Source organism: Cynara cardunculus, assembly GCF_001531365.2.
Source record: "Cynara cardunculus var. scolymus isolate 2C chromosome LG 17, CcrdV1, whole genome shotgun sequence".
Lineage (NCBI taxonomy): Eukaryota > Viridiplantae > Streptophyta > Magnoliopsida > Asterales > Asteraceae > Cynara > Cynara cardunculus.
This window is the reverse complement of record NC_037544.1, coordinates 2447760-2465214: the sequence shown is the minus strand read 5'-3', so window position 1 is coordinate 2465214 and position 17455 is coordinate 2447760. Positions and strand designations below refer to the sequence as shown.

General features: G+C 35.6%; 2 protein-coding genes across 2 annotated transcripts in view; one reads left to right on the top strand and one right to left on the bottom strand.

Moving 5' to 3' along the window:
• Positions 1–4207, top strand: part of LOC112500658 (ubiquitin-conjugating enzyme E2 36-like) — a 16558-nt gene extending 12351 nt beyond the window's left edge. Inside the window, exons 7-8 of the mRNA XM_025104194.1 lie at positions 3728–3825; positions 3919–4207. Coding sequence (XP_024959962.1) covers positions 3728–3825; positions 3919–3956 — 136 coding nt within the window. The 3' untranslated portion in view covers positions 3957–4207. The remainder of the gene's footprint in view (positions 1–3727; positions 3826–3918) is intronic.
• An 8007-nt stretch (positions 4208–12214) lies between these two features.
• LOC112501019 (TPR repeat-containing thioredoxin TTL1) lies at positions 12215–17132 on the bottom strand. The gene is made up of 7 exons (XM_025104652.1): positions 16115–17132; positions 15275–15470; positions 14371–14558; positions 13701–14034; positions 13340–13544; positions 12978–13084; positions 12215–12746 (listed from the first exon to the last, which is right to left on the bottom strand). The coding sequence occupies exons 1-7, from the start codon at positions 16981–16983 to the stop codon at positions 12594–12596; spliced, it is 2052 nt and encodes a 683-aa protein (XP_024960420.1). The 5' UTR covers positions 16984–17132; the 3' UTR covers positions 12215–12593.
• Positions 17133–17455: the final 323 nt, after the last annotated feature.

The window sequence follows — 17455 nt, the reverse complement described above, 5'->3', positions numbered from 1 at the left end:
CACTTTCCTGATTTACCCCTCTTGTCCTTCTAGAATAGACATGTACAATTCTGGGCCTTTTGTTATTGGATACCAATAAGTCAACATTTGTATCAAAATATCAACGATAACAAAATGACCATCCAATATCTATTATTGGCAGTGGCAAACCAATGTTACAACAAGTGCATACCCAAAAAAGAATTGTAATGGTAATGCACACCTATGTTATAAAACTTTGGTCCACCACTGATAAAGTAATAAATGTATGATAATTTAGAAATATCAAACTTATTAATGTTTATATTATCAAATAATACTCTTTTGTACACAAGTTTTTTAGATGCCTTTTATGATTCAGGCTCAAATGCAAGCAGTATGATTTTTTCAGAAACTCGTGATTTTATTTCCTCATCCCATGAACATTGACACAATTGTCTCTGTGCATGTGATTAAAAGTTTTGCCCTCCAGGCTCCAGTTAAATCTTCACATCCAGAAAAAAAATTTAGAAACTATTTGGAAATTAGATTTAGTTTTGATCAACATAACTTTGTGAACCAATATCATTATCAGAAAGATGATGGTTTGAGTGGTCGCATGATCATATCTTTAAAGTTTACCAAAAAAAAATTAATCGAGGTTCCAAAATGAAACTTGCTGTGATTTTTATGGGATGGAGGCAAGGTTTTAAAAGGACGGAAACGACCCTCGAGGCGTTTTCCCCTTGGGTATGTGAGGCATAAGCCTCGAGGCAGTCGAGGGGTAAGCACCAAAAAATAAAACAACAAAATTCATAAATTCATAACCCTTAAAAAATATAAAAAAAACAGAATGCATATACTGCGACTAGACACTATATATACACATTGAAAGTGAGAGAGTCAAATTATATATATATATATATATATATATATATATTACTCACGGAGAAAATATACCAAGTGATACAAAGTGGGATGGTGGGAGACTTAGATAATATATAATATTATATGTGTCTGTGCTGCTTGTAGAGGATAATATACAAAGTGGGAAGGTGGGTGGTTTCACAATTGAGAGAGAATAAAGTGGCATGCTTTTGTGTGGATTCATACAAATTAGACAGGTCAACGAAGGCAACAGCCTCATTATCATCTCACCGCTTCACCGACTCGGTCCTCGTTTCTGTCAACCAAGGCGTACAGCCGAACTATGTTTGGAGAGGCGCCGCCTCACATTCGGTTTTTGGCTGCCTCGCTTTGAGGCACGCCTTGAGGTGTGCGGCTCACATGTTTTTTAAAACCATGGATGGAGGTATGCTACAAATTAGAACCTCAAAAATGTTGAGAACCATGAAAACCAATCTCAAATTCTCAATTATCCAATGGCTTTAACCAAAAGGCTATGAAACCCTGCGGCTATTTTGTAATAAACTAATAATTGTGAAAACCCTAACCAAATTCAAATCTAGTTGGAAATTGAGAGGGCAAACAAGGATTTGACATACCAAATATTAATCAAGCAAATTAGCGGCAAATGATAATCTCCCTCCTCTCTCCAAGATAGTGTATTTTCTTCCACGACTACTGAAACTTGAAGATTTGTGGTTTTTGTACTCCAATTGAACAATCAATATGAAAAATGGTTGCAGCAAGTTTAAGAGATGAGGAGAGCACATATTTCACTTTGTTGTCTATTTTTCACATAAAATTTAGTAGAAAAAGCAAAAGCATTCAAAAGGAAACAATATTCAGCAGGTTTGTCAACACAACTGATGAACCCATAAGATCGCAGAAGATGAAACTGTACAAAATGTGGTTGAGTCACACTCAACAAATGTTTGAATGGAGAAAATGGAAAAGATTCATAAGGTAGTAAATAAATTTTGACCATGGATGATAGTGAAGGTACATGTATAATATGCCTTTGAATGCTATAAGAAATACGAAAGAAAAATAGTGTTGTTTCACATGTCAAAAAACACATTGTTGTCTCATATATAAAACAACAGTGTTTCTGAGGTTCTACAATGTAGTGTTTCTTCATGTGTGAAACAACTCATGGTTTCACATGCTCTACAATGTAGTGCAGTTTCATATTTGAAATACCATGGGGTGTAACTTGGTTTACTACAACCGACAAAGGGTTTCACGTGTTTTACATTGTAGTGTTGGTTCACATGTTTTAAAATAAATTGTTGTTTCTCTACATGTGAAACAATACAAGGTTTGACATGTTATTATTGATAATAATGCAACAAAGGTTGATATTGGAAGTAAATATGGGAAGGTGCCATGCATACCGGTAGATACAAGTTTTAACACTTTACGTTCATTCAAGCAAATATATATGTTTGGGGAGCATCTTAAAAGCTAAGATTGTTTTTCCCGACATGCAACAATATATGACAGTGAGATATTTGAGGTCGGTTAATTGGCTGTCTTGACACACCTGCTAAATATCTCCATATGAACACTTGGTAATTGTGATTTAACTACATCTTGTACATTTTCCTATTCTTCAATCTTTACACGTTCATAAGTGTCTGCTGAATGTTGTTTTCTCTTGAACTCCTTCGCTTTTCTTTTACCTGTAAATGTTCAAATTTTAAAATTGTGAAATTTTGTGTAAAATACATTACACTTTATCTTAAATTTTGGAATCATATGCCCTTCTCACTTGCTTGAACTTGGAGCAACCATTGTTGATATTGATTGTCCAATGTTGAATTAAAAAAATCCATATCTTCCAAGTTTTCTGAAATTGCAGTAGGAAATTCATGATTTTGGAGAGAGGAGACCAATCACGTGTGCCATCAATTCGCTGGATTGGAATCCTTGTGTTAAATCCTCTGTTTTCTCTCTCAACCTTTTATTAGATTTGAAATTGGTTGTGAAAGTTGTCACCGGGTTTTCACAGTCCATGATTGAAGCCATTGGATGATTGAGATCGGTTCTCAACATATATTAGGTTCTCATTGATTCGCCCTCTACCTATATATATATATAGTTGATAATATATTGATACCAACAAGTTAGAGAGCACCCATACATCAAAAGATCAGTAGTAGCCATGGCAGTTGCATTAAAAGGATCGTTAAAAAAGACGCTTGCAGACAACTTGTAGGATTGCTGGATGGACTGACAATCGCTTGTTTGTTAAATCATAGAAGATACCCAAAATACAATATGAGAAATTACTAGAAATTGACATGTAACTCAGGTTACTTCCAAATTCAATCTAGTTTAGGCACCAACCCATAGCTGCCTATTAGCAGCCGCAATTTAAGCTCAAGTTTAGCACCTTCTTATGCTTGAGCTTGTTTTACTCGGGCCCAATAAAATCCAGTGTTCTAAAAGACTCGCTGCAACAGCCGACGTGGATCAAGGCTTGTATCTGACGCCACGTTGAGCCTGTGGCACGCCATGGCCTAATGTGCAGTTTTTTAGCGCGATGTTTGATTTTTCTTACCTTTTTAATGTCGTACTTGTTAATTTTTAATAAATGATCTAATTTAAATTATTTAATATCATTGACTCATTGAGTAACTGTAGAAAACATATGTTTATACAATTATATACATAATATTATATATGATATAGAGATTTGTTGCTATAAAAGCGCCGAGGCTCGAGGCTTGGCGTCACTGCCACGCCCTACCTTATGCCATTTAGAACCTTGATAAAAGCTTAGCTTGATTTCAACCCCTTTTCCCATCCGACCAACAAAAATGGAACTTTGACCTTCACATTCTTGAACTGCATGTACTAGCATTCAAGCACTTTTGAGTGCTCCAAACCCAGATGATCCGCTATCTGAGAACATAGCGAAGCACTGGAAAACTGACGAAGCTGATGCTGTCGAAACAGGTATGTGTAATAGCCATAGTTTTGTTCATTTGATCAACTTTTGCTCTCCATTGTTTAAGACTTCCATTATGTGTCGTCTATAAATCCTTGCAGCAAAGGAATGGACCCATTTGTATGCTAGTGGCACCTAAAGCAGGGGCACACGCCACCGGCCACCATGTTGCCCCGAGAAGATAACATGTACTATAATTAGATATTGATGCCCAAAAAATGTGAGCAACTGGGGAAAAGGTTCATCCCCCCCTTGCTGCTAAGCCCCGGATGATAAATGTTGTTAACCCTCGTCTTTCGAGATAAGTTACTCGTGTTCTATTTCTCATTGTTAAGATTTCACCAAATGTTTTATCTATAGATTCTATACGCACACGAGCTATAGTTTTGCAGTTACAGTGAAGAAATCAGCTGTCGCGTAGGTTCGTGGAAAGGTAAATGAACTAACTATGCATAGTTCACTTTTTTTTAAGTATATATGATATTTATATACGACAAATACTTACACACACTCCTCACCAAGGTTTGAACCTTGACTTTTTGGGAGGATAGGCTCTCTACTAGTTGTAAAACTTTAAATGTGTTTTTGGGAACTTTTTACAAATGAAATGTTCTTGCAGGTTTAGGGGTGTTTGGGATTGCTTATAAAAACAACTTATTAATTTATTCTGGTGTGACATCGGTAATAAGCAATTTTGAGTGTTTGGGTAAACAACTGATACCGGTGCCAAACCGGTAATAAGGAGTTTTTGAAGAAGTTAAATCATTCTAACTTATAATAAGTTGATAAGGACTTTTGTGGAAAAGCATAAGTTGTTTCACATAAGCAATCCCAAACACCCGTTAGTGGGGAGGAGGTAGGCATCTTTACATAAATTTTTAGAGATGGACATATTTACACATGGGAAAAAAATCTAGCAAGAACCAAATAAATACTTCATTAAAATAAAGTTGTTTGCTCTCCATGCTTTTTATTGGTGGTTTAGTAATTTAGAGTATCTTCAAGGCATATTACATGAAAAAGTAACGTATTTTAACTTGATTTTTATTTTGGTTAACATATTTTTAAAACATTCATTTTGGTACCTAATATGTAAAGTTTTAAACATTTAAGTACCCGAGTAATCGGTTGAAGAATCAACTTGTTATCATGCTGATGTGGCAAGTTGTGGTATCTAACTCAATATTATTTACTGACGTGGTTAGTGACATAGATTTTTTTTAATCTAAAATTAGTCTTCAAGCGGTTACCCGATACTTAAATGTTTAAAACTTTACATCTTAGATACCAAAATAGAAGTTTTGAAAATACATTACCAAAATAGGAATCAGTTAAAGCACGTTACTTTTTTATGCAATTTGCCCCATTAGTTATGCTAAATGGTATGTTAAAGTAAAGTAAATTTGGAGAAATCTCTAGAACATTGTAGAGAGAGATGATATTTTAATTCTTTTTCTCCAATAAGAGGTACTTAAATTAAATTTGTAGTTGATAAATAATATTTTATTAAATGTATTAAATATTTTATTAATATAATAAATGTTAGAGTTGCTAAAATAGAGTAGCGGTTGGAGTTGAATGTAAAACCTTTTAGAGATTTGGCTTTTCATACTATATTATAGAAAAATTATAGCATAGCGGTAGAAAATGCTCTTAGGTGATGTGTGTGACATTTGTTGCAACGTTCAAGATCAGTAAATATTTTTGTTGATCAAAATTGGTGAAAATTATATGGAAATGCAACATATTTTGTTTTAATTCTTGCTTTGTGCAACTTGTTTTTAAGACCTTTATTTTAGTATCTTAGATGTGATATTTTGCTTTAATTCTTGCTGTGTGTCGACAACGTGTCCTACGACCTAGGTCGTACCAAAGGCCGTCTGCTTCTTTGAATTAGTATCACGTGTGATGCATTATAGTATCTCATCAAGAACACCATTATCATATATGATAATACAAGCGGCACGCTTATGTTAGTTTGCGTGTCTGATTTATTATCACATATGGTTGACTGTGGTAAAAGGATGTTCTAATGTTCTTGTAAAATGAAGGTGTTCTGGTTTGAACCCTTCCCTATATATATACACACACACACAGAGAGAGAGAGAGAGAGAGAGAGAGAGAGAGAGAGAGAGAGAGAGAAGGGGGGGAGGCTCAAGCTAGAGCAATAATCAAATAAGAGAACATAAAAATGATCAAATCATGTGTAAAATTGTATGTGATTTTACACCAACATTTAATGCAAGGATGTTGGAAGATATGAATCGTGACCTCAGGCCGCAACCAAAATCTCGTGAATCACGTGATTTTACATGTGATTTTAAGTGTAAATCACGTGTGATTCGACCATTTTTTTTATATGGTTATTCTTTTGTATAAACCTAACACACATTCTCTCTCTCTCTCTCTCTCTTCCAAACCCTGTTGCCAAAAGGCTTGCATTTATATATATGTTTTGATGGTTACCTAATCATAGGCTTCTTGTGACTTGAAAATGGGCTATTTTTCGTATCCTTTTTAAGGCCCACTCGTGGCCTCATATTTATTGGTGTAATCTTCAAGATCACATGTCAAAAATAATATAATAATAAATGCACCCATAAATGTTGCAGATTTGCATTTAGTGATGGCTAACTGATTTACATCTCTGTCTTTTAAACAGCAAAAGGTTTATAAAATAAACACTGAATGATTATTTGGCAGTTGTTAAATTATCATTGCACACTGATTATTAAATTATTAAGAGGTTTTTATGATATAAATGGTCAGAGGCTTCTACGATATAATATAAAATAAAATATAATTGTTTGGTAATTGTTCAAAATGAAATTAGGTCGTTGAATGGTTAAGGAAAGTTAACTATACAAAATCATTCAGAGGGTTTTATAACCATTAAGAGACATACTCTTTTTTTTGTCAAACAATATTCATCTTTTAGCGGAGATTGTCTTTTAATGAAATTATTAAGAAATAAACAAACAGTGTTGAAGTCTTATATTTGAAGACACGTGTTTTGAACTTGATGACCCTTTAATACCTAATAGGTTTCTGTAAACATTGGGCTAGCGTAAGTCTAATTTTTTTTTTTTTGTAAAAAGTTTCGACCACCGTAAATCCACTTGAAGCTTTATAATTGTTTGCTTATTCTAAATTAGAAGTACGTAAACAGTGATCATCTTATGTTGTTTGGACTCGTTTTTCTGCTTATTACCGGCAACCATCAACTTATGAAGACATGTGATATGAACGTGATGACCTTCAATACGCATATGTTCTTCCCATGTGAGAAAAGTTACATGGCATCAATAATTTTATTTTCTGTTTGATGTCTATTTTTAAAAGGTTCTGTATGAATGTCCACCTATTCACCCGCTCAACTTTAGACTAGAGCGGCAGGCAGTGGCACATCTAGGATTTTCACCTAGTTGGATCACCTTTAAAGTAGACTAAAGGCGCACAAAGCCTCTTCACGTATTTTTAACCTAACTACACCGTTTCAAGGGATATTTAGGGATTTTTTTTAGAGTTTTTGTCGATTTCGAAGGAGTTTTTCGGTTTTTTTGATTGATTTCAAGAGACATTTTTGTTTGATTCCAAGAGACTTTTTTAGAGTCGACGAAGGTCGGCTTAGGTTGTAGGGTTCCTTGCAAAAATTTACTGGGAGGAACTAAGTGAGAAATTAAAAAAAAATGGTTTTAACCCTTGTAAATTAAAAAGTCTAGTGGGTTCCCTTCCCCTAGGGGCGGATCTGGCCCTTAAGGACCGGGGGGAAAGCCCCCAGTCAAAGACCAAAAACGTTTGTTGAATAGCTTAAATTTTATATTTTTACTCTCGTCTTACATAGTTTCCCCCAGTCCCATATGGACATATGCTTGCCTCCCCTCCCATCCAACGTGCCCTCACCCCATTAATTTCCTGGATCCCCTACTCCTTTCAAACTATAAGTCCACCACTGGCACCGGGAATATTTCATTTGTTAAAAGTTTCAAATAGCGTAAGTTCACTTAAAGTTCTATAAAGGTCTACTCGTTCCAAATTAGAAGTATGTGATGGTGACAATCATAGGTTGTTTGGACTAAAATTTATGTTTATTACTCACAACAACGTGATTCTCGTCAACTTGTAAAGACGTGCTCTGAAAGTAATGACCCTTCGATGCGCATATGTAATATGTTCTTGCCATGTGCGATTGAGAATCTGCACGACATCAATAATTTTCTTCAATGTTTGATGTCTATTTCTGAAAAGTTCTACAAGAATGCCCATATTTTCACCCGCAAAGCTTTAGGCTAGGTTTACTGGGACATTTCATTTGTAAAAAGTTTTTAACAGCATAAATTCACCTGAAATTCTATAACTATTTGCTAGTTCCAAACTAGAAGTACGTAATCAGTGACAATCTTAGGTTGTTTGGATTAAGTTTTATGTTTATTATCGGCAACATGGTTCTCATCACCTTATGAAGACGTGTTTTGAACATGATGACCCTTCAATATGTGTATGTTAAAGCAGGGAAGGACCTAGAAATTTTTTCAAACGGTGACACCCTTTGACTATAAGAAAAAGATACAGGGAAAAAATTTCAAACGGTGATACCATTTGACTATAAGAAACAAATATACATAATTTTTTTTCAAACGATGACACTATTTGACTAAGAAAATGACACTAACAGGATTCGAACTTGGATATGGGGTGGAATAAAAGCCTTGTAAACCAACTTTACCAAATAAAACTTGTTTTCATTATAGTTTCAATATACACAGTAACACACAACAAATTAATATGGTTGCACATTTCACAAATCCAAAATCTTTTACCATTTGACGGAGGAATAATACGGTGGCAGGTCCCACTGTATGTACCAATATAGGTCCGTCCCTGTGTTAAAGCACGATCTGAAAGTTTATCCATACGATCTGGTACAGTAATATTACCGAAATAACCTTACTAGTTTTTGTTAGAGAGGAAATATTTGTGTACATTTTATTACATTAAACTTAACCTAAAAGTGAGATAAAAGGGGTAAAAGTATGTTTACAAGTGTTTTTGGGAGTTTGCAATTTATTGCATACACATGTTTATGCACCCCCATGTAATGTTGATGTTATGGGTCACGTTTATGATGTTTGAATTTAAACCTTGTGTGACCACCCAACTCCTATATTTAATATTTTACTTTTTCCTTTTTTTTTATTATAAATATCTTATAATATTTATATATGGTAAATGCAACAAATAAACTTACACACCCTCTTCACTTTTTGTGAAGTTTGAATCTTTGACCTCTTAGGAGGCGAAAACTACGATACCGTTAGGCCAAAAGCTCTTTGGTTTGTAAAAACTATGTTTTTAGATATGTTTTCCGAATACATTTTCACTTTTCTTGTGACGAGAACAGTTGTGGGTGTAGTCTATCGAGCTTTATAAGAGAATAGAAGTTTCAGTTAAATATCTGTTTGAGACCGAGAAATAAATAGATCTGAGATTTTTTGTTTTTTGAAAGGCCAACAGTTTATTAGAAACAAAATGAGCAAATAGACAAAAAAAAGGCTTCTGCAAGATGTAGAACCGACATGAAACAAGCAAACTTAGAAAAATAAAACCAACCGAAACCAAAATCCAGTACATGTGGAAGTAGTCGGAACTCGGAACTGCCCAAGGACAAAGCAAAACGACCATGACGTAAATACTGGACTTGATTTTTAGGGGTATCTTCAACAGATTTCTAAAATGGATCTTTTTGGATTTTGGACAAGTTTTTTGTTGCAATAGATTCTTCAGACAAGGGGTGCTCATGGGTTGGGTTGATCGGGTTGAAGACATTTGAACAACTCAACCCAATGCTTGTGGTTTGAAAAATCTTAACCCAACCCAACCCGTACGGGTTGGTCGGGTTAATACTTTGGTACATTAAAATATTCTTCTAACCTTGAATATGTTATTTTTCTACTTATAATTTATTTTCATCATCAACCATTTGATACAACTTATTCATACTTCTTACGTATATCATATTCAGTTAATTTTCTCAATTTACATATATATATGTTCACATTTTTTAAACATATATACGAATGCGTTATATAGAGATGTTAATAGATTGAAAATATGTGTATATGAAGAGTGTACGCGATAGAAATTCAACGATCATATTAAATCCAAAAAATAAAAGGATATCGGGTTGGGTTGGGTTCAAATAATAGCAACCCAATATCAAACAAATACTTACGGTTTTGAAAATTTTACAACTCGATTAGACATCGGGTTGCTTTGAGTTAAGTTATTTCGCTTTGGATTGGGTTAAGTTGATCGGGTTTTTGAGCACCTCTACTTCAGACCGTTCATAGAAAACAAGAGTTCCCAAATTTTGAGAATTACCATGAGAGATAAATATTTTTATATTATATTTTTTACCAATAAAAAAACTTTGAAAAATTAAAAGTTTATGAAATAAATATAATATTTTATTAAATATATAAAATATTTTATTAATGGTGTAATTTTTAAAATAAGAAGTTGTAAGAATTTAAATATTATTTTTTTAGAAATATTAAATATTAATTCTTTTTAAAGAATCTAAAATTCAGAAAAAAAAGGACTTTTTTCTTACATTCCATGTGCAATGATTATTTTGGATAATAATTATAAATAAATAAATAAATAAAATAAAAGAAATAAATAAATAATGCATCAATGTAAGTAGTTAAATGAAAATGTACTTGTTCATTTAATGAAAAAGGATGATATATTAAATCAAATCAAACAGATTCTCATCACAAAGTTGCATAAAATATTTGATCCAACATCTCATTTATGTAGCTTGGATAAGTTTTTGGTTTTTTCATTCATGTGTAAATATATATATATATATATATATATATATATATATATATATATTAAAAGGTTACTCATACAATACAGCGAGATACATTTCGATTTTAATGTTTCATTTTATTATATATCTTTGTCGATATAATACGGTTTCATGTGGTTTTGAAAAGTGACAGTATTAACCACAATGGTGGTGTCTGGTTAGTTTGAGCTTGACTCCAAAGGTCAAAAGTACATGGAGGTCCCAGGTTCAAATCCAAGGAGAAATAAAAATTCTTTTGTGGCCATGGAGGTTCAAGTACGGTAACTCCGAGTTATCTACAAGGCAGGTGGTATCCCTTGGGATTAGTCGGCTCGCATAGCGGGTTGGATATCCAGGTTAATCAAAAAAAAAAGTGACAATATTTTTTGTTTTGAATAAAATATGAATTTAATGATATCATAGAAATTAAAAAATGGGTCCTATCTTGATCGGTTATTTATAAAATGAAATAAAAATTATATGCGTAAGAACCAATCGATTATGATCTATCAAAATATAACCAATCTGATCCAAATCTTAAACATTTCCGAGCTTTCATATAGGGATTGTTTGGCAATTACCGAATGGTTTGGTGTAAAAAGTTGTCAGAATAATTAAGACCCTCATGATATAGCAAAATAAAATACAGTTGTTTGGTAATTATTTACACCGAAATTAGGGGGCTGAATGGTTAAGGGAGGCCTACGATACAAAATCATTCAGAAGGTTTTAGAACCATTAAGAGGCACACTTTTTTTTATCAAACAATCACCTCTTAATGATTTAAAAATTACCTCTTCATAAAACTATTAAAAGATAAACAAACAAACTCAAAGTATAAAACTAATGTCATACCAAATAAAGATAAAATCTTTTGCAAAGTCATGTCCCATTCTCTATGCCAAATATGGGAGTCATCAACCTACATAGCTACTTGACCAACACTTATTTAAAATTTAACACAAAATGTCCCACAAACCATAAAAACGACAACTTGGCTTGCGTTGTCAGACTTTTCTGATACGATGTAGATGTAAAAAAAACTCTGCAAGCGAAAAAAAATACAAACCGTCAAGTTGCGGTTTTGTAGTTTACCTTTTGAGTAAGGCCTTGTTTGTTTGTTTGTTATGTCTGATTTAGTAAGAGGTGGGCTCATTTAAATTGTTTGTTTTTTCCAAAATTTCAGAACCAGTTATGTCTTATCATCTTCTTATCTAATATTAGATAAACCAACCCCTTAAGATTATGTTTACTCACAATCCAATCTGACTTAATCTCAATTAAAATATTACATTGTCTTTCATCACTTACACAATCTTTAACCACTTTAACATTACATTTATAGCATTTTAACTGATACTTATCAGGTAAACGTTTATCAGTAAAAGCCATCACACTTATTTAGCTTATCAGTCGCATTCTCGATCATTAAAATAGATAGTTGATACATATATTTTACCTGATAAACACTTATCGGGTAAACCCGTTACACATTTATCCACATATTTCAAACATTTAAACCCCCTTGTTCACACCCATATGATCAATCAAAGGAACCCCCAAATATCACAAAATACAATCCCACAATCCAATTTCCTCCAAAAGTTGCCTTTTGGTTTGTTGTTTGTATCACCATCTTCACATATATATATACACCTACAAACTACACATACAAATCCAACTTCTAATAACCCAGAAATGAATGAAACAGAACAGCATTCCAATGGTGTTTTAGTAATTTTAACTACGAAAATTCTAACGAACCCAACCGTCTCTGCTTTCCTCTTCACGTCGGTCCCAAATTTTGGCACCAAACGGTCGGATTATGGCGCTTTTTACACAGTCGAAATGTAAAAAAACCCGATAGTATTCTGTGTGGTGAAGGGGGTGGATCATGAAGTTACCATTGTGGTGATGCTTTTAGGAACTGTAAGGCTTGACCGATGATTCCAATGCTTCTTGACTCGGGTTCACCATTTCTTTCGCACGGTTGCCCTTTTTGTAAATCTTGATTGTGGGTACAATGCCAACGTTTTCGGATTTTGCAATTTTTTGGTTTTCTTCCACGTCAACCTTTGGATATAGAACAATTTGAATTAGTAGAAGTTCCTACATTCATATGTGAATGCAGCAACTTTTACACTCTAGATTTGCTTCATTTGGTGGAAAGTTTCGGACTTTTTGATTGTTTAGGATACCTGTTGTTCTTGTTATCGTTTTGGGAGATGGGGTTTTGAAGAAACGAAATATACACGAAAAGAGATGAACATGCAAAGAGAACACAAAAGGCGGTTCTGTTTTTACCTTAAGAAACGTTATAGATGGGTATCGGGTGCATAAGGTGTCCAGAAACGGAGAAATCTGCTTGCATCGAGGTTCGGATGATGATTTAAAAAGAACGACGGAAGCTCCTGCAATTTCAAGATTTAAAGATTCAGCACAAGTTTGAAGCCCATGCATTGAGGAAGAGCATAAAGGTAACCGGAGACATAACCGTAGATATTTTGAGAACCGTGAGAACCAAGTATTCATGAATTATTCACTAATGAATAATGAAAATGCATGACATTCATGATGAATAAATTAATGAACATTTAGGCATATTCATCATGAATGGTTGATTCTTTCTCACTGTTTCTAAATGAACTTTCCCCTATTGAACTAACCGGTGGAAGCAACTGCAGATTTAAACTGCTCAAGACTCGTAATCGATTCAACTTCACCTCCGAATTTCATATTATATACTTCTTCACCACGGGATTTCTTCAAAGCGACTTGAGCATGGAACAAAGACTCGGCTATCTCGTTGTTATTTGGAAGCTCTCTCTTCAACACTTCATAATCCCTCAACGATTCAGCCCACCGATCAAGCTGTAACATGAAAAGATTCGATATCACAGAAGAACCACAACGGCAAGTACCTGTTGACTTTCAAAAATAAACACGCACAACTAAACCAAAATCGGCTAGATCGGTGAGGGCATTTGGCAATTTAACTTTGGTGAGGGAACGTAAACGCTTGTATACCTTGGTGTATATGGCAGCTCTACGAAGAAGCGCTTTCGTGTAGTTTGGATGGATAAGAAGCGCTTGATTACAGTCATCAAGCGATCGTTCCAGCTGTCCGAGCTTAAACCAACAAGCGGCTCTATTGCAGTAGAGAACTGGATTCGAAGGATCGAGCCTAAGCCCTTCCCCATAAGCCGAACACGCTTCTTTAAACCTTTCCGACTTAAAGAAATCATTGCCACAGGCTCTAGCTCTCGAAACGGACCTAACATTTTGAAGCAAAACCGCAATCTCAACGTTTCGAGGGTCAATCTGTCCGGATTTCTCGATAGTGGTAACTGCATTCTCAAACCTTTAACAAGAAAAAGGGAAATAAATCTTCAAAACCGTTTCGAGTTCTTGTCATTCTTGTAACGAAAAAACGGTAAAATGCATTAACAATGCAACGGAATTTGCCTTGGTTCCTATTTGGTGTAACGTAGAGAGATTTTTTCTCAATCAATGTAACAGAGATTCAAATTTTCCTATTTTTTACCACTTTGACCGGTAACGATGTTGATCTCGTAAAATTTGATGACATGTTGCAAGATCAGCACGTTATCAGTCAAAACGGGTGTATAATAGAGAAGTTTGAAACTTTGTTGCGTTTTAATGCACGTTGCCCTAACAAAAACACAGAAAAACTCACCTTCCGATTGCCATGTCAATTTGAGCCGAAACAAATAAAAGGTACGCTTGGGGAGCCATCCCGAAGAACTTTTGTTGGGAAAACGAGAGGCTGCAAGATGCTTCGAATTTACGCATGCTTGAAAGGCTTAAATCGGCATCATCTAGTCGACTAAGCTTCAATAGGGCTTCTGCTTTACACGCAAATAGCTGTCAATTCGATATCAACACATTCAGTTATGTTACGATAATGCTAACAATCCACTTACAAGATCAAACCGTAAAGTTGCAATAATACGAAACCAAACTAAACAAACTCGGTACATAGGTGGGGCACGGAAAGGGTAATGTAGGCGGACCTGGGAGATTAAGGGGAAAATCCAACAAAAAAATTAGAAACTGAGGAACACCCTAATAATCGTTCATATGTACTTGCATACCGTACAGATGAATGGTCACTAGAGTGTTCCTTGGTTTTTCATTTTTTGTGGTTATCCTGGTGCATACCGTACAAATAAAAGGTTACAAGAGGGTTTCTCCGTTTTTCATTTTTTACAATTTTTCGTTTTTTTTTGGTTTTCCACATAACAAGACCCTATATATATATATAGAGAGAGAGAGAGAGGGGTTCAGGGGAAAACACAAAAAAGTGAAAAACTGAGGAACATCCTATATAGAGGCTTCAGATGAATCGTTACCAGGGTGTTCCTCAGTTTTTCATATTTTTTTTACGGTTTTCCCCTGAACCTAACCCTGTATATATAGATCTGACATCTATCCCAAAAAGTTGCAATAATACCAAACCAAACGAACCCGGTATATATTCCGACCTAGAGGTGGGGTATGGGGAGGGTAAGATGTATGCAAACCTAACTTCTACTTCCAAAAACCTGCAATAATAGGTATTTGATAGCAATTCATTTTACCTGAGGGCAAGCATCGGCTCCGGAAACAATTGCAGCATCACATTCCCTCAAAACACGAGCCCAGTCCCGAACCCTCCTAGATGTGGTGCACTTACTTAAGTGGCTCTCGACTGTTTGCAATCTCTTGAGCTCGTTTGGATCCGGTTGGGACCCTGGAAAACAAAGATGTCGCCTGGCATTTTCCACCTGCCCTAAACTGTCATTGCTTACACAGATTAGATTCGCTTACTCTTGTGTTACAAACAAGAGAAACAACAAGAGAAGTACGTAACCAACTCTACCGTTTCGAGCTTGTGATCACGAATTCGTCATCAAGAATTGCGGCACACGGTTACATAACAACACCCATTTGCAAGATATACATACAGCAAAACATCTAAGGCAAACCCACAAAAAAGATGCTTCGTTTCTCAAAATCAATCATTTATTCAAGCTACCAACGATAAAAACCACTTTCCTAAATCAAAACCGATCAAGAAACATGTATTTAATGCAAAATAGAACAGATTAGAGAGAGTTTCAAACGAAAACATGGTCAAAATAAGTGGAACCACATGTGATTTTACGTAAGTGCAGAATCACATGTGAATATGTAATTGTAATGCAAAATCACATGTGAATATAGTACAAAATCACTGTTTTCTTATTTGATCAACTGTTCTGGTTTGAACCAACCTGATTATGCCCAACTCAGAAAGTAAAACAGCCAGCAATGAAGGTAAGATCAGAATAACAAAAAACACATATGAACCACAACTGATGCCATAGATTGATCATAAAGATTGCTTGAAAATTTATAAATGCATAAATAAAGATCATAGCTTTTTATTGAACCCTCACCTAATAAGAAGAGATCCTAAACGATGGTGAGCTCTCACGTATCCAGAATCCAATTTAATGGCTTCATCACATTCTTTCACAGCATCAGTCAATCTTTTCAAAGACATCAATGCTGCTCCACGGTTACAATGGTAGGCAGCATTTTCCGGCGAGATTGCTATGGCACGATCGTAGTAACTCAGTGCCTCTATAAAGTGTCCCCTTTTGTATTCTTCGTTTCCTTTTCTTTTCAGTTCTTCAGGATCTATTGATGATCTCCTCGAACTTCGAGGATTCGGAAAAGGGGTTTCAGTTCCGCCGCCGGCGACGGCGGTTTTAGTGGCGGAACCGCCTCGCATTATGCTGCCATGGCCGTAGTTGCAGGTTCCGAAACTCAATACGTCTGTTTTGGAGCTCCGGTTTGCCATCATACCTGTCTTTAATATCTTCCCCGACGGGCAAATATTGCCGGTCGGAAGCACATTGGTGGTCGGAGAAGTTGCAGAGCTTCCGCCGGAGTAGATTAACGGGTGACCACCGGTTCCTCCGGCGGAATAGGATCGGAAGTGAGTCGACTTCTTTGAACAAGACCCACCTACTGAAGACGTCGGAGAACTATCAGCCGATAACTCGCCGGAATCTGACCTTCTAGAGGTGGAAAGAAAGTGAGACCCATTTCCATTCCCACCCGAACCCGACCCCGACCCGGATGAGCTAGAGCTGCTGCTAATGGCGGGTCGAGGTCGTAACGGCGAAACAGGCGAACCCAAATCCAGTTGACGGAAGTCGGGCTTGTTAGTATTGTCGGCGTCGGAAACAAGCAACTTCAGGCGACCGGGGAGTGTATGAAGAAGCCCAAGTTCCGAGATGGGTTTACCGGAATCCGCCATTTTTTAAGGCTGGTTATTTCTTTCTCTCTCAAACTTACTCCAAAAGAAGCAGGAAGAACACACACACACACACAGAGACGAAGGTTGAAGGTTTCTCTCTGTAATGTTAGCAATGTGGGTGGTGGAAATTAAAATAGAACCACCGACGAGATGCAGCAGAGAGAAACATGGAAAGAAAGGGATGGGATGGATGGAGAAGATGGAGATCTCGTGATTTAAAAGAATGAATGTGATGTGGTTGTAGAGTGAGGGAGGGAGGCTTTAAATATGTATATATATATATATATAGAGAGAGAGAGAGAGATGGAGGACGTGAACGGAAAACAGACGCCGGAGTTGAGATCAGTCCGGCTTACACCAACTTCACGGCGAACCGGTTTTACCTTTAAAGAATAAAGTATTGTAACTAAAATAAGTGGTCGACCTCCAAAGTGCATATCCAACCGGCCCAGTTTATCAAACTTTTTATTAA

Excerpts from the sequence above, each read along its gene's own strand:
- LOC112501019 (XM_025104652.1), bottom strand. The coding sequence starts at position 16,983 with ATGGCGGATTCCGGTAAACCCATCTCGGAACTTGGGCTTCTTCATACA. Across the intron at positions 14,035-14,370 it reads ATTGACATGGCAATCGGAAG|GTTTGAGAATGCAGTTACCA; the intron begins GTGAGTTTTTCT and ends TTCTTGTTAAAG. Across the intron at positions 12,747-12,977 it reads CATCTATAACGTTTCTTAAG|GTTGACGTGGAAGAAAACCA; the intron begins GTAAAAACAGAA and ends CTATATCCAAAG.